General features: G+C 40.9%; 1 protein-coding gene across 2 annotated transcripts in view; it reads left to right on the forward strand.

The window, feature by feature from the left end:
* Positions 1 to 14,174, forward strand: part of si:dkey-246g23.2 (solute carrier family 66 member 2) — a 47,753-nt gene extending 33,579 nt beyond the window's left edge. The window contains exons 5-6 of one of the 2 annotated variants that reach the window (XM_044037080.1): positions 9,624 to 9,831; positions 14,138 to 14,174. In XM_044037080.1, coding sequence (XP_043893015.1) covers positions 9,624 to 9,798 — 175 coding nt within the window. In that variant the 3' untranslated portion in view covers positions 9,799 to 9,831; positions 14,138 to 14,174. Of the gene's footprint in view, positions 1 to 9,623; positions 12,480 to 14,137 lie in introns of those variants that run through there. The other variant, XM_044037079.1, reaches the window with a different exon arrangement.
* Positions 14,175 to 18,385: the final 4,211 nt, after the last annotated feature.

Consider the following 18,385-nt stretch of genomic DNA (forward strand, 5'->3'; position numbering starts at 1 on the left):
TACAGGGGTTTAGAGGCACAAACACACTCGGAAACAAACACTCTTATGTGACTTGGTCACCATTGACACTTTCCATGTGCGCATGTGTGTTTTCACACTCATCGCTACTCTGGGGAAAGTGAGGAAGGGACAGGTTGGTGATGGAAAGATAGAGTCAGAGAGTGAGAGGGAGCAAGAGGAAGAACATGAAAGAAAGAGAAGTGAGCACACCTTACATTTTTACTGAAGTTAAAGTCACCAAAGTCTGAGCTCAGCTTATTGAAATGTTGGTCTAAATCTGTTCCAAGTGAACTGCGGTCCGTTTTATTTGAATTGTGAATTGGGACTGACGGTGCGATGGTTTTCATTAACACGGATACTGTATTAGATTGAGTCGGTCTATGTGTGGACTAAGGGGACGGTAAAAACACAGATAATTGTGCAACTTGCTAAATCCTCTGGTAACCATGGTAACGTGTGTGCGGGTCAGCAGAAAAAGTGGAGGAATTTTGAGCTTATAGATTGAGATCGCTTTCCCAAGAGCAAACAAAGAACAGTTATTCAACACAATTAACAGTATTATTCATATATATATATATATATGTATATATATATTTATATATGTATATATATATATATATATATATATATATATATATATATATATATATATATGTATATATATATATATATATATACGTATATATATAAAGCATTAAAATAGTGTCAAGACATCAAGCTTTGATGTCCACTGTTATGGTCTAGCTCCACCCAGACCATACCGTACTATTTTAAGCGAATGGTTCCAAAATTGGTATAGTTTGGGCCCGTTATTTTAGTACTATTCCTAATGGAAACACAAAAAGATATGAACTGAGCCATTCCACTTGGTGGAAACATGGCGTATATGATGATTTATTATTTAAAGTTAAAAAAGATACCTGACAGGGTTTGGTTGTTGATCGATGCTGACATTTGAAAGCACTGGTTATTTAACTGGCAGGTACAGTTTAGTGTTGAAGTTGTGATTTATTTATGTAAACAACTCTGTGTGGTGTTACCGTGTGTGACTGATTGCACAGCTCTCTTCATATTCGGCTGCCCGGGGAGCCGGCCCTGTTATTCTCTTTCCTCTCATTAAACTTTATCTTTTTTGCCTTCCCTCCTGTTCCTCTCTCACCTCTGCACGAGGGCTGCCAACATTTACAATGTCACAGAGAGACAGAGACACTGATGGGGACAGTCTGTTTTTGTCACACACATAAAAGTAGTGATAGAAAAGTAGCTTTCAGTGTTTTCAGTGTAAGTTATATTTTAATGAACGTGACTTTTGAAATATCCATCATATATTACTACTATTTTTTTATTGTGATATCATGATGGCATATCCTCTACTGAATAGTTGTTTTTTTCCAAAAAAGTTTGACTTTTTTTTTAACTTGACTAGCCCATCACTGGCCAAATGAGTTGCTCAAGAGCCCAAGTTCATTCGAGCGTGTGATTGCCTGCTCTACATGGTCATGGTAGGGATTTGGTAAAGATGTTTTGCTCAAAATGTAGAGTTGAGAAACTACCAGAGCCAGGGTTGATGGTAAAGCAGGACACCCACAGGCAGTTGGGCTGGTGGGGGAACATGACAGGAAGAGGAAGCAGTGTAATTGACTAAACACAGAAGCAAGGGGCGATGCACTTAAGGAGCTCAGCAGAGTTCAAGCAGACACAAGGAAGAAAAACTAGCTTGGCCTTACTGTAGAGTAGTACCACACTGAAGAACTGACCAGCCTGGGGCTTTCTACTGCTGATTTGAGTTTCTAGTGTGCAGGATAAGTGGCAGCAGGAGGGAGCCAGATGTCAAGGTCATGATGTTCCCTGCAGCTTGAGACGAAATGAGACTTCTTGAAGCCCAAAACACTCTGGCATCATGCAGTCATCCCCTGTTATTTATTTTTAAACCCACACACTGTTACATCAGTGAAAAACAGCATTTTTTTCAGACTCCTCCTGACTCCAGTACCTGGAGCACTTGTCATTAGGCCAATTCTACCTTTTCCCTCGCATGTTTCACAGTGGTAGCAGACAAACTTAGTGTTAAGTATCCAGACATCCACATCCCATTATCTGTAATGAATGCAAATCCATCAAATGATATTTCTTTGTGAGCCAGAAATTGAGAGATTTACTGTTTCACTGGAACAACGCGGGTTAGTTTGGGTCTGCAAACAAGTGTGTAAAATGAAACTTTCCCAGTTCTATGGTAAAAGAAACATGAGAATGGAGACCAGTGAAGGTTTTTCTAACATTGTTAGATGTATTTTTTAAGTGTTTTCACCCTCTTCTGATGCAACCCCGGACTTGCTTGAAGGGAAACTCACACTTGTATTTTATAAATCTCTTAGTCTTGAGTTTCTTCCAGTGCAGGTCTTCATGAGACCTTCTCTCCTAACACTTTTTGGGGACACCATACATTGTAGTAATACACAAATATAGTGATTTATTTGATGTATTGTGAAACTGCTTCCTCTTGATGTTGAGGTAGTTCATGAGTAGAAATTGGAGAGGTGGGAATTGTGATTTTTAGGAAGTAGTAGGAAGCTGAAATGTTCTGAATCCCGAGGACGTACGAAGAGCATTCAGGCCTATACTCGGACGTTATTACCAGGTCTGAACAAGGTCTAAACGACCCGTATTTGTTCTTTTTACAAGCATTTGCAAATGATGTTTCGGGTAAATGACAGACAGAGGACTGTAAGGTTATGGATGAAACAAATGTTCTGAAATAGCCATCGCCAGCAGGCTCTCTCATTTATTCTGAGTTGTTTACGTTCTCTAAAAAAAGTGTCTAAAATATCTCTAGGCAAACTCTGCATGATTCTCCTCCCCTCCCCTCTGCTTCATGTTGTGGGGTTGAATCCATCTTTTTCTGGCAGGTTGGGAACTTTTTGGTGTTTTGCCTGTGTGCAATCGATCAACATGCATAATTCATTGTTAGTGGGTTAAGAGCAGCTCGGCTTCTCTCTCGCTAGGCCCTTTGATTTCCGTCTCCCTATATGCCCCCCCCCCGCCCCCCAGGGACCGCTACAGTCCTGCTGCTAAATCACCTCACACACACACACACGCCCTCATGTGTGGGCGCACATAGGTACACACACACACAGACTCACAAAGTAACATGCACGGACAAACATCATGAAAATCTATACACGCTGGGTTGTGGTGGAGAAGAGATGGAAGAGGAGGTGACTGAAGTTCTTTGAAGCTGTAAACATCAGCCGCAGCTGCTCCAGTGTGTCTTTTTCCACAGAGCTTTGAGTTAGTAGCTTAAGTATCATCAGCCAATTACCAGGACTGTCTTACTTCCCTCTGGAGAGTCTTAGAGTCTCACATACAATTTGTGATTCCCCCACTTAAAGGGGGGAAACTGCACTGGGTCTAATCTGTGATCAGCTGCCTATTTATCTTCACAACATTAGGGGGAAATGGGATTCAGTGGACTGGACTTTTTGGCCTTTTTTGCTTATGGAAATTACAAAATGCCAAGCAACATTATCAACTCAGAGCCCGGTCAGAGTTTTAAGTTGACAGGCTTCCAGTTTAAGTCCACCTTTAAACTGTAGTAAGCTTCAAAAAACAAAGTTGGCGGCTTTTTGGTCTGCTGTAGAAACATGGAGCCGCAGGATGGCAACGGCTTATACCAGTGAGTGCAGTTTTGTCAGATGTACTCCAAATATTTTCTGTTGGATGACCAATCTGTATTGCTGTCACATCATTTACACACATAGAAATGCAGTGAAAAACAATGGCCTGCAAGAAAACGTCAGCCCGCCTATGGCCATCCATCCATCCATCCATCCATCCATCCATCCATCCATCTAATGGCTCCTTTGGCAGTAGAATAGGTAAATCACTACAGAGGAGTCTGGGACAAGAAGATAACAAAAAGCAGGATTACTGTAGGTGTAAGAGTATGGAAGGACAGCTGAGAATGAAGATGTAGAAGCAGGTTAAAGGTGGTGAGAAGTACTGTAAATAGAGATGGCGCGATGGATTGTGTGAGCAATTTGAACAAAAAGAGACACAGATTGGTGCGTAGTAGATAAACCAGTTAATGAGGTCGGAACACCAGGCAATTTGTTAAAAGATCAAACGATAAGTGAGTAGACAGACCAAATGAAGCACTTGTTCTACATTAATCGAGGCAGTTTCTCTGACAAAAGGCCTGTTAACCCTTTCATGTAACCCAGATTGAGGTTAATTTAGGGGTTAGGGTTCAATGTTATTTTGATGTCGATTGTATCTTTACAGCTATGGCTGCAGGTTTAAAAATCAATCGTGTTTGCTTTCACTATGAGGAATGACACTTGTAGTTGTTGTTGGGTGTTTTTCCGAATTAAACTATACTTCTAAATGTTTGAAAGACAGATTGAGCGCAACTTTCGATTAAAAGAAATGAATTAAACAATGATTTACAACACTCTACGCTTCGCAGTGACAAACAGCTAGCATTTGGGTGCAGAAAGTGACATTTAAAGGTTTGTCAGACAACTTTGCAAACTTTCGGGTCGTGAAATCATTCAGTTGCACAAACTACACATTTAATTCTCTCCCTCCGTCTCTGTCTCTCTAAATGTCACTGCGTCCAGTTTCCAGCAATCCTGCTCCACTTGTCCACTCTCGCCGCTTAGAGGAGCTAATGGTGCGGCCTGACAGAACTCGTTCAATACACTGCACAATTACTGACGGCGGAGTCATCACACCATGCAATCAATCCTCCCCTCTCGTGCTTTCGCCATCACTCTCCGCTGTCCCTGTCAATCTCCAACTATCAGGGTGGCATTGCTTCTCACCTCTCGAGATTTATGCTCCCCCAGTCTTCCTCCTCTAGCAGGGAACATCGTCACCCATTGCTTGTAATTTCCCTTCTCTCACCATTCCCCCCCTCCTGCCCAGAAGAGCCCAGTTCACCATTTCACCCTTTCCACTCTCATCTCTTTCCACTTAGCTCAGATGAAAGTGTCAGGTCAGTGATAGTCAATGAGGGTGAATGGAGTCAGTGTGAGTGCACAAGTGTGTGTGTGTGTGTGAATGTGAAGCAATTTATTTTGTTACGCGCTTCATTTTTGTGTCTTTCTTTGCAAATGAATCATCCAGTGTGGAACATTTAGAAGGAGTTTATTGGTAGAAATTGAAAGGGCCGAGGACCTTGCCTAAAGGCCTGAGCAGATAGAGACCACAAATTGGTACACACCGGACCTGGACTACTAAATGCTGACTGATGCAGTATATAAAAGTGATTCAAGACGTTGTTTTTCCAGTTAGTTCTTCTTTTTTGTCAATATAGGCGCTGCATTTCTAGTCTAACGATGCTGCAGTCTTACCATTAGATGTCACGCGGGATGTTTAGATCAAATTGACACAGATGCACAGACTCTAAATCAATACCATAATCACTCCTTCCCCCTGTGGACCCTCAAAGCCTCACCCAGGACCCAGTTCATTTGTTGGCTCTGTCTGTCTTTCATCACTTGTCAACCAAGTCATGAGTCTTGATTAAATCTGTCTGTGCCACATGGAGCTACGTACATGAGAGCAGAATGACAAACAGCGTGTGAAGATGTGGGAACTACGCCGTGTAAGTGCATGTGTCCAGGTTTCGTGTCCATTCCTCTGCACTGTGAGGCTACCTTTGTTCTGATGACCTGCCCTCCTTAATTACATGGACAATGACTAAGCAAAGAAATTAGCCTCAGGGGGAAAGCACAGAATTTGGAAGAGTAAGAAGGGGAAAGGACGGCTAATGAGGGGAGAAAAAAACAGGCATAAAGGGGTATCGAAGAAGAACAAAATGAGCGAGTAACGTTATGCAAGAGAGAGCAAATTACATGATGCCTGGGAAATGCAAATTCCAACATCTCTGGCTCACCAAAGAAAATTACAAAGACTGACTTGATCCCAAGGACGCTCACTTGTCCAGATGCAGAGCGTGCTGCAAATCAATGAAAGTGGACGCCATCGGCGACACGGCTCTTACAAGTTGCCCTCTCATCTTAAGCGGTGTCAGCACATTTGGTCCTTGAGTTTGAGGGAACTGGCCCTGGGAAGTCCTTGAAAAGTTCTTATGTACCCTGAGAAAGACATGAAGGATTGACGTGCCGTTCTATCTGCAGCTCTCCTCCCGGTCCTCCTTTACTGAGGCTCTAGCAGTAAGTATTACGCTTCCAGCAAAAGGTCCTGTTAAAGAGTTCACAGCGATGACAAAGCGCCGCAGAGTTCACTCGCAAGCAGTCACCCGTGAACACGAGTTTAGTCACTCGTTCATATCAGAGGCCTCGGACTGCGCACACACCGAAACCAAATGAACCGAACTGAGGGTGTAAAAGCACCGGGGTTCAGTTGGAGTGCGCTGAACGAGGCTGGTGTGATTGCACCCTGAGTTTTAATTAAAAGAAGTCTTACTTCTGTTAAGACAAAGGTCATTCTAAAACATTTATTAGAACACGGGCACCGCAAGTAGCTCACAGAAAGAGCTTGTGAGACACTTGAAAACATTCATTAAGGGATGGCCTTCAGGTAGGAGGGCAGGGAATTCATTATTTTTATAAAAGTGTTCAAACAAAATAACTTAAAAATCTTTTCAACAAAAGTTTTCTTCTTTCTTTTCACTATTTGTCCTTCTCATAATTGAACCACAAATATAAAGGGATAGTCACCGTATTTCTTTCAACAGCAGAGGACATGGTGACTAGAGATGAAACAGTATGGAAATTTAAAATGACAATAAGAGTGACTCAACATCGTAGTGTTGCGCCTTTTTTCTATTTTATTCTGTATGATGTGGATGATGCCTCCTCCTTGCATTGCTGTAAAATGCAACTTCATCATTTGACTTCATCAAGCTTCACAGTCAGTGTCACAGTCACTTTAACTGCGTGTCCCTTTTTTCCGGAGAACAGAGGAGCGGAGTAAAGGCAGTGACGGGGGCAATGAATGTAAAGATGACAGTTCTGCGGGGGGAAAACTGAGAAACTGAGGGAAGTGGTGCAGTGAAATGAAAAGATGAGGAGAAAGATGAAACAAGATATCTCAAGTTCAGTGAACAGCACCATGAGGGGCTTCAGTGGAACAAAAACCCAAGTATTTCCCCTGAGGAATGCTGGCAGCTAAGAGAGAGAGAGAGAGGCGCAGCAGTTTAATCAAACCCTGGAGTGTTTACCCTGAAAGTTTAAATTGTTAGGGTAAAGGAACACATCAGTAGGACTCGAGAATTCTCCAAAACTACAGTACAGTACAGTTCTATAGCCTGAGGTGGTTACATTGGCGCTGGGAGGACTAGAGGGGGGAAGACAGAGGAAGCTTTGGGTTGACTAAGCAGACTGGCTCTATTTCCTTTAATCTCACATTTAGGTTAGACATGTTCTACTTTAGAGGTGGAATACTAGCTCAATTTAAAATCCAATATGTAAGATAGCTATGTGCCATCATCACCCTGCCAGAGGAAAATAAGTCTGTGTGGCTAAATCTGGCACATTCACATAATGGACCCCAATGATCAAGGTAATTAATGGGTATTGTCTTTTCTTTTCTTTTTGTAATATAAAAGAGAATTGAATAAAGATAACAGTAATAGCTCAAGTAAAAGCTACAAAGTAGCTCAGTAATTTGGATCAAACTGAGGGTGGTGTATTTGTGAATGACCTGAATCAACCTCTTATGTTTAATAGTAGCGTCTCACAGCAACAACGTACAGTGAAAATGGTTATTTCTTCAACATCTCAGCCTCTACATCTTTTGCATATGCAACAATTTCTTTTCTCTTTCAAAGTAAAAGCGCTCTAGTGTTTTCTAGTCCCTGATTCCATTAATTTTGTTTTATTGTGAAATATGTGCAGCATAGTATTTAGTTGAGTACAGAGGATATTTTATAGTATTTAAATGTGTGCGAGATGCAGCAAATTAGCACTGCACTAGCTGTTGCATTCATAATGTGTTCCAGTTGTCGTTGGAAGTCAAACTTTCCTAGTTGGGCAACAACCACTCAGATTGGATTTCCATCTCAGAAAGTTGAAGTAACGTCACAAACTTTGACATAGGATTCCAAGAGGGCTGTCAAGAAGGCATTTGTGTCTTGTTTTTTTCACATGTAATCAATCACATTCAGTAAGTCGTCTATTCTTTTCAGTAGCATCAATGGTGTGTCAGCAGAGTAAACAAAACAACAAAGAACATTAAGAGAAATTGTGCAGCTGATGCATTTTCTGATAGTTAATGAGTGAACCTTTACGTGCACATGGGGACAGTATCATAACCGCTCGGAGGTTTGCTCGTGCAGCCCCTTGTTTGGCGTCTGCGACAGGCTAGGTTGTTTATTCCTGTTCCATACCACATGCGGTGCAAAGATTTGGTACACTCTCATCTATGTTGAATAACGATGTCCTCATTTCCATGTCGGGCCCTGGATTGTTTGCCGCTAATGTTGTGGTTCGGGGGCCTTAAGGGAACTCGAGGGAGAGTTCGGAGGTTTGACATGACTCTGCAAGGAGAGCGCAAGGATAGTAAAGGACAGCTGTCCCCGTAGTCATTAGGCTGCCTCTGCCCCCACGCGCACTCATCATCCATATCCATCCCAGAGAGCTCCCTCTCCGTCTCTCTGGTGGGTTTGTTGCCTCTGCTACAGCATGTTAGATGAATACTGTCCTCCGCTGCCTCTTTGTCTCTGTCTCCCTCCTGTCCTTTCTCCCCTGACCCTGACCAACCCCTACAGTATGTTTCACCGATGACTGATGGTCCTGCTCCGTCCTCAGGCCCAGTCAGCTTTAATGAAAAGAATAAACTCATATTGCATTCATGCCTATGGGACTTCACTCTCCAGAGCACAAGAATATAGAATAAAAGAGTGGGTAGAGAGTAGGCAGACGAGGAGCGAGGGCGGAAACTGTGAAGGGTAGGAGTCAAAGGCGCACGGAGGTAGATTAGTGGCGGTTACATCAGAGAATAGGAATGGAAAGAGGGGACAGAGCGTGGTAAAAGAAAGTGATGGATGAAGACACCATAGAGAGTGATAACTGCAGTACAATCAGCAGTGCGACAAGACTTTCTATTCTATATTTCATGTGATGCTTTCCATGAACTTTCTAAAGGCTCCTCAAGGACAGCCGTTGTCTTCAGGGTCTGGCCTCCTCCTCAGCCTGTGACTCTCAAAAATGGGTTTTGCTTGTATGTGTTGCTCGTACGCCAAGCACTGACAGCTTTGTTGAAAGCCTTTATTGTGTTTTAGGTGGAGGTAAATTCAGTGAAGTCTAAACTTCGGTTTTCTCACACGCTGCTGTTAGATCAAGTTCACTACATTTCTTTGGCTACTTGTGTGTGATACGTGATTAAAAATCCACCTTCCAATATCTCAAATGCACACTAACACAAGAGGGAACATTTCGGCATGTAAAACGTTGACACGTTGGTGTCAGTGTGTAACATTCAGGACGATGATTGGCAGATAATATTACCCATACATATGTTTGTATGCATGTATAACTCATTGTATTCGCTCTTTAACCTGCATATTTAGATTAGTGGCTCCAACTACAGACATAACACTAGTATCTTGGCCAGAAAGCTAACTGGAATGCTGCCCTCTTCTATTTCCTGTCCAGTGTGAAGATGGTGCTGCTGTGGACGGCGGGCGACATCTTCAAAACCACCTACTTTGTGATGAACGACAGCCCCGCCCAGTTCTGGGTTTGCGGCTCGGTGCAGATCCTGATCGACGTCGCCATCCTGCTCCAGGTGCTTTTCTACAACCGGGACACGCGGGTTAAATTTGGCTGAGCCCAGCTGTTCTCTATGGACTCTGAAGTCAGTGTAGGTGCAGTTTGTTATTTGGCCTTTAATGAACACTTTACCTCGAAAAAAGCCATGGAATAGATTTTAGGCTATTTTAGTGATTTGCCTCAGCAGATCTGTGCAGCTGTAACAACCTGTCCTACACCTGCAGCCCTGCTCTGAATCTGCTGTCTGACTGATGAGTCTCCCACCAAACACTCCTCACCTGATGGCATTGTTCTCGTTGATATATATAGTGACTGTGTATGTGTGTTCTCTGTGTGTGAGTGAGTTGGGGAGTGTGTTGCCATGCCTACATTTTTTTTTTTTTTGCTGTTGGCGTCAGAGCCAAGGCCAAAGAATGCACAACAAGGAACAGTAACTTCTGCGCACACCATCAATCTGTGTGTTATGACTCTGTGACCTGACTGACACGATGCCACACAGGCTACATTTGCACTAAATCCTTTACAGATAAGCAACCAAATAACACGTTCAATATGACAGTGTTACTGATTTATTTTTTTTTACGTTTTTAACAGCTTTACTGCAAGAAATGGCCAGAACTTGAACATTTACCAAAGAAATGAGCAAGTTTTTTTGTCTGTTATTTGTCAGCTGAGGCGATCACAGAGCCGTACATTCGTGCATCGCCTTCACCGACAGATATGACAGACGTACGTCGCAATCTGATGACACTGTGAGGACCGTGACCAGAAAAGAACACCGTTAACAAACTAACTTCATCACTTGCTTTCATTTGTTACGCATGCTACTCTCACACATGCAGAGTCAATGAAACTGACACTCTTCCTTGACATGGATTTGTTATGGGATGCATTTCAGTCATAACCACGGCACAGTTATAGTTATAGTGTCTAGACTGACCTTGAAAATAGCAATGAACAATTTTGCTTTGAGGTATGTGATTGATTGATTATTTACTACGTACCCCAGATACTGAGTGATAAAATGTCAGGTTGTATATTTTGGTCACATACCAAATATTTATGCAGTTCTTTATTCATTTCATTATTTGTTGTGGGACACGGAGATAAATAAAATATAGATACAGAATGCAGGGCTGCGCTACCAGAATGTCAAAGACTCTTCCCTTCACCCTCAGAATACTTCATACTTGTCCCTCTCCTAATGTTTTGTATATGTGGGGGCCCCCACTTTTTAACCCTTGGATGCATGACCTACCAAAATGACCCCAATATAATCAATGTGTTTTTGCTTTAAACTTAAGACCTTTCTTTAATTTTGGTTAAAGATGATGCTTTTCATTATATTTTGGTCAACAAAGAGTGATTTATACTTAGGGCAACACTTCATACCGACAGTCATAAGTTGATAAGAATCAAAGGTACCTATAGGAGATTCTTTGATGCATTGAAATGCTTTGAAAGTGGGGTAGTGATACAAAAACTGCAATTTCTTTGAATGAATGAAAAAACTAAAAATGCAAATGGCCTCATGTCACAAACAGGTTTTAAAAGGAATATCTGGAATATGAAAATCTAAAAGCTTTTAATCCCAAAGATTTTGAAGAATAACAACCCATGGGGTTATTTTTGACCCTACTTATGCATCTAAGGGTTTAAAGATGGCAAACTATCACTACCCAAACATTCTGTGACACCAAATCATATAGATTTTCTGTCAGTCCCAGCTGCAATCTAAAGTAGTGATCCTACCTGAAGCTGAGGACAGTTTGTGTAGCGCATGGACAGCCGTGTTTTTGATTTAAGTCCGCCCTCCTCCTTCTAAAATTGTCATTTACAGACACTTGCAGCTGAGTTGTGGAGGCAACAAGGTTATAAACTGTACAAACTGTACGTAGCACAGTCGTTGACTAGGATTGTCCCATTAGCCCCGACTCCTGCTTTGCTTTTGCTGTAGCTGCCGTGTGTTCCAGTTCACCTTTACTCACCTGGCTTGTAGATGAACACTTCCTCAGTGTAATAGCTTCAGTGCAAACATTGCAGCCATTTCAGAAACACCAAACTCTTATTCATCACAACATTTCCCACATGCAGAGATGTTGAGGCGTATTCAATTCCGAAACCTCAGTGCAAAAATACTAATTTAACAATGTGGCCTCTAGGAGTTTTGTTGTTGTTTGACTCGTTGTTACTCACTTGCTTCCTCCTCCTACAAGAGAGCACTGCGGGATGAAAATACAGAATCAGCTCCAGCGGCTGATCAGTAGTCAGCGCAGGTTTCTCTCCCCTCTGCCTTGGCTGATTAAGTATTAATGCTACCTGCTTATTAGGTCTTACTTTTTTTTTTTTTTATCCACCACCATTTTGTGTCCATCCCTTAATCCATAACCCTCTGTGTAGATTCACCTCAGCAAATGTCATAGTCAAAGTGCCCATTTTATGCCTTTCAGGGTTTCCTTTTTTTCTTTTGTGCTGAGCCAAAGTAAAATGATCCTTTATCTCCCTCTGAAAACACAGCTCCCTAAAGTGCCTGAGTTTCTGTTTTTTTTTCCCCCGGAATGCATCCACATCCCTGAGTAAACATGTAATATGACAACATGATGCCCTTGCAGTCACTTTGTCTGGAATTGGATATCTTATCATTGTTAGCTACAGAGGTGTGCGTGTATGTGTTCAGTTAATCTCTGGATAAGTTTGTAGAAACTGCCGCCCACAAAATGAACATTATGTCTTTGTAAATGACAACAAAGGCATAATGTTATCCAACATTGGATTACATGTTAATATTAAAGAGTGCAGGTTTTGTGGATGGATCCCAGGATCATGTATTTTTGGATCTGATTATTATATTCTGGGATTATTTCAGGAGTGGAGAATAACACTAAACCCAAAGTGTGGGCCGTGGCCCCCCTGATGGGGGCAGGCAGTGAGAGGTCATTAAAATACAAATTGAAAAAAATTTTAACTTAAAAGATTGAGTTGTATCAAGTAATCAAAGGTAATACAACGAAGCCAAATTAACCCCTCATATTTACACTGGGATCATTCATAATTGGCAGGTGATCATATTTGATGATGGAAAAGGAAAATGTGTCGATTAAAGATTAAAAGTTTCAGTGGGTCACAGGATATTCTGAAATTGTAACGCAGTATTTTTAAGTTTGGGCATAGCTGCACTAAATACTCTGTTTAAGGTTTTGATTGTTACTGAATGTAATAGTTTGCCATTTTTTGAGCGCTAACATGACACTACTCTCATGCCTGTGAAGTAAATAAGAAGCTAACGAAAGAAAATGGCACTTTTGACTCTGACCTCATAGTCATATTTAAGTTTTACTCCTTAGAAGCACTCATTGAACTGATTAGCTGGACAAAGCCATGCTTTGTGCCAAGCTAAGCTAATGCTCACTTGCTATAGCGCCACATCGACCGTACACATGAGATTACAGGGTCTTTCGTGACATTTGAAGTCTTGTTATCGGCCTCTGTGAAGCACCGTAAGACCACAAACTAAAGCCAAAGCCGACACGGCGTATGAAGGAGAAACCCCCTTCTTTCAAAAACATCACGATCGTGTGTTTAATGGAAGCTTTTCAGTCACACTGTGTCTGTAAATGCGTCTCTACTGGTGATGTAACACATGTCGGATATATTTGCTGCGAGTCCCAACTTTATATTCATAAAGCCTCTTAATGTGGGTGTCTACTGTATATGTGCTGACTGAGCCTGCGTGTACATGTATTATTCAATCCCAGTTTTGTGACATTTCATCTGTAATATTGTGAGAGGTGTGAACTTTATCTGCTCTGCCCGGCCTGGATCATTTCTGGGTTCTATATTCTTGTATCACCACAGATGTCTATCCTCCATATTGGTTTTTCCTTTCAACAGAGGCTCAGAAACATGCCATCGCTGCAGGTTTATGTTGGCCTGTTCTTCTCATGGGCAGGAGGACACATGTAGTTATCCCTCAGCCAAGTTCATGTGATGATAAACACACTTGCTGTTATCGCCACGACAACAGCAACATGACTCAGACTGTCGCTTCCACCAGGTGTGAGCATACTTTTATGTACAAACAAGAGCCTTAGGAGAATTTGTGTGAATTTAACTTACTGTATTATTGTTTTTCAACATCAAAGTCAAGAGTTGTTGCCTTTAAACAGTTTAAAATGTGCCTACGTTTACTGAACTAGTTCAGTGTAATGGCTCGTATCGCTGCAACACTGATACTTAAAAAGACCGATTAGTATCCACATGTCTTATGGAGACTGTATATATATGATTGTGAAATATTTATCATGTTATTTTCTCACACATAAAATATTTATATTCAGCACGTGTTGTGTGTTCTTATTATCAGTCAGTATAAATTTTGTATTTCTCTCTTCCTGCAGTGTGTCCGACGGTGTGCATGTGTGAGTGCAGGTAAGCGGGGAATATTTGGTTAGATATAGTAATATTAGTTTACTCCTGTCTTATATACTTTATTTTTTTTACCTTCAGCTGTTCCCATTTTTTGGGGTCAAACACAGCGGATTCTTTGTTCACATTTATTTGCATTTATTTATGCATTTTTTTTACACAAAAAAAAAAATCATTTTATTTTCCGGTCACAACATCCAGGCTTGGGATTTGTTTAGAGACACATTAGCATGTAGACTGAAGAAGCCGGGGCTAACGCATCGCCAATTCTTGTTTTGGAGAAGGAGAGAAGGACCTTGACACTGGGTTACCAAGGGATGGAAAATATCCGGTACATTTCCAGAAACTGTCCATGGGAACTTAAAATTCAGGAATTTTGGAATTATTCTAAATGGGAAACTTGTCATGGAAATTCATGGCAATTAACTGAAAGCCTACACAAATATAAACATGTTGTTTATAACATGTCATCAAAAGACATGCATTCAAAATGCAACATGATGCAGATTAATTTGTTTATCAGTGTTTAACTCTTTCATTTAGACAATTATTTCATTGAACAACAAAACCAAAAAAACATGAAATTCAACTGTATTTGCAAAAAATGTGATCGTATTAGACAAGCTTATGCTACAATGTACTATTTACCAACTATATTTAAATTCCCATCCAATTTTGATTATTCCTGTAAATTACCATGGAAAGTTTCCAATTTTCCAGATTTCTTTCACAAAAAACCCTACCTTTCCACTAAGATATCACAGAAAGTGAGAAATAAACATCTTAATACAAACCTAATACAGAACTATTTTACCTGGAATAACCATCGGCATTTCGTCAATGCGACGGAAAAAAAAGCAAAGAAAGAAACCAAAAATGTGATCTGATATGAGCACAGGCTGCCTCTTTAGTATCCAGGTGGATTTACAGAGGATTTCGACCCCTAAATCTGTCCCTGAAACCTCACATGAACCCAACTGTGAGCTCAGCCGACCTGGAATATCAGCCCTGAATCCCATACAGATAAAAAGAACGGTGTAATGCACCTGCATATAAATCCTCTCAGATGGAAAACCTTAATTCCAGGATTTTGTGACAGTTTCTGCTGCTGGACAGAGGGAGGGACGACGACAACAGTGAGTGCAGGATAATTAAGATGTGTTTTGTGCCTTTAAGGCTTTAATCCTCTGTGGGTAATGCATCCTCACACACACACACAAACACCGATACACACAAGCGTCACAAGGTTAGACCACGGAGTGTAAGCGGTGTGGAGGAGCACTGCAGTGTGGACAGTAAAATATTAAAGTGGATACACTAGATAATGGGGAGGCTCTTTATGGTTAATAGATGAGTTGGACAAGGACAAACTGTGTGCTGCACCTGTTGGTGCCCTCCCTGTACTCATCTCCTGATCTGCCTCATACATCCATTAATAATCAGCTCCCCAGAAGCCAAGCTGGAGCCTGTCTGTGTACCTGATGCTAATGTGTCATAGAGTCCGCCCGCATGTCATCACTCTGCCGTGCAGGCAACAGAGACGTACGACTTTCCCCCGTGGTATAGTTAGAGGCCTTTACCTTATTGCCCGTGATGGACTTGGCCGGCTGCCCGCCACCATGTGTCTTCCCGTCTTTCCATTCAGTCATCCATCACCGGGTCCTCCGACATGTCCGTCCGTACAGTGGCTTGTTTTAATGATAGATGAAGCAGCTAAAATGGGCGACCTGTCCTCCACACTCCGCTCTGACCCCCATCCTGCACAGCGTTTTTAAAGATAGGGCGTCGTCATGCTTTAAAAGCTGATGGTGTCAGACTTGGTGAACTGGCCAGGAATAGACAGTGAACCCTGTGTGACAGATTTTTACCCGAATTTAACATCGTGATGGTTTTTATGTCTTGTTGTGGGGGAGACTGGGAGCTGCCTTCACTCCCGCTAATGTCTGTTAGCGGAAAACCATCATAGCAACCCGGAGTCCTCAGAATCAAGAGGCCTTGTAAAGTCTCAGGTCTCACGAGAAATACTTTACAAATCAAGCAACAACAACAATCATGGGACCATGGAGATCATACTGTTTTAAAGATGGGACCATAGATTACTGATCTTAAAACCCAAGTAAAAAGTAAGGGTCATTTTCTCATAGACAGACAGATTTTTTATCTCAACTTTTGGAGTCGCCCTCTGATGGTCGATTGAGATAATGCAGGTTTCAGGGATTTCCACATTGGCTTTACTTTCTGGACCTGGAAACGTCACATATGTGGGCAGCTACTGTATATGTCGTGCTTGAAGTGGGCCGGTACTGTGACTTAGTTTCCATTTTTTTGTCCCGTTCTTGCACATTGAGAGACAAAGACTCAAACAAATGTTGCTGTAAATGTTTCATTCTGTTCACGTTTCAAACTGAACACGCACAATCTGTTGTTCGTGTACGGCAGCAGTGTTTTTCTTCATTTTAAATTGTTAAAACAGTTTTTTAACATGCAGTAAATTGTAAATAACTGCCAAAGGACATTCTCTGGTCCAGTTTTATGGTTAAAATAAGCAACAACAAAAAGAAAGTCCAGGCAGACATTTTGAGAGTTAGCTGTTAAAGGGTTAACTGTAATCACAAAAATCACTAACATCTTCTGGTATCTTTTTATTTACTAAAGATTCTTATAATTTACATGTTTAATGATAAGACGGACAGAGTCAGGGTCCTGTATGCTGTTCATCTGTCTGTGATTGTCTTGCAGGTGTGTAGCTGAGGTGTTGTTAAGCTGACAGGGAAAACCTGGTCCCAGTTACTTTCTAATCAAGACAGCAGTGTGCTGCTGCTGCTGCTGCTGCTGCTGCTGCTGCTGCTGCTGCTGCTGCTGATGATCTCCACTCTGCACCAAACCGGTGGGTCTCTGTAGTTTTATCCTTTTTAACACATACAACACAATTTATCGATCGCTGCACTTTCACACTTTCACACAACACCGACTCATTTCAGCTTGATATAGATAACTTCTATTTTTGCCTTGACCTAAGAGCCAGTCATAACAATATATTCATATGTATAGATATATATGTATATATATATATACATATATATACATATATTCAGAACCCATTAAATTGTTCACTCTTTGTTAATTTGCAGCCATTTGCTAAAAAATAAATAAGTAGATTGTGTTTAGTCAGAGCAAATGAGAATAATGAGGTAGAAGGAACTGCCCGAAGAGCTCATGTGTTGCAAATTAACAAAGAGTGAAAACTTTAAGGGGGTCTGAATACTTTCCGTACCCATTGTATATATACGTATACATACAGCTTATAAAAGTGGTATATTCCTATACAGTAGGTTTCCAAAAGTCAAAATTTTGGTGAAAAATACATCAAATTATGATCATATTTCACATAATTTCAAAATAAAAGTGTTAACATACTGAAATAAGTCATTATAACTTGATATTAAGTTTGAAAGCCTCGACCCTACAGCAATTAGACTCCAGCAAAGTTGACAAATGATAACTGATGGTGTTTTTGCACATTTTTATGTTGCAAATATTGCCATGAATATTTAATGATTATGGAGAAATAAGAAAGATTTGAAGTTATAAAGCTAGATGCGCATAGTACGTAAATATAGACTTATCATCATTATTTAAGGGCTCCAGTATGTTTGTCAGTGTTCTCCAAAACTTTATTCCCACAGTATAAGCACATAAATCACAACTAAAATGTTTGAATTGATTTTCTATCACACTGTGACATAAAAACAAAACCTCAACATTTTTGCACGTATACCGCATAATTAATGACTACTGTCTGAAATCACTTCATCCCATAAGTGCAATTGCAGCAGCACACATTAGTATAAGCTCTCTTGTATTAAGAGTAATATACTTAAATCCATCTTTGTACTTTTTGGTTTTTCTTGCAAATCTTTAATTTAAATGAGATATATGGGGGGTTTGCTTTCCTCTACTGTTAAATAACAGGATAAAGCAGTAACACACGGTGGAATCAGACTCATTTCAGTTTTGGAAATCCAATTTCAAAGTAGACAGATGGTCCTGGATAAGTAGCAGTGAAAGCCATTTCGCTCTGGGGGGAAAAAAATCTGACCGTATTTTATCACTAAGACCAACAAAAAGATTTATCTGCTCATTTTTTTTTTTAAAAACTACAACCAGCATCTGAAATTAACTTTTGACCTCTCTTTTATTAAAAAAAAACGAGGGAGCAG

The sequence above is a fragment of the Solea senegalensis genome, linkage group LG10 (assembly GCF_019176455.1).
Source record: "Solea senegalensis isolate Sse05_10M linkage group LG10, IFAPA_SoseM_1, whole genome shotgun sequence".
In the NCBI taxonomy this organism is placed as follows: Eukaryota; Metazoa; Chordata; class Actinopteri; order Pleuronectiformes; family Soleidae; genus Solea; species Solea senegalensis.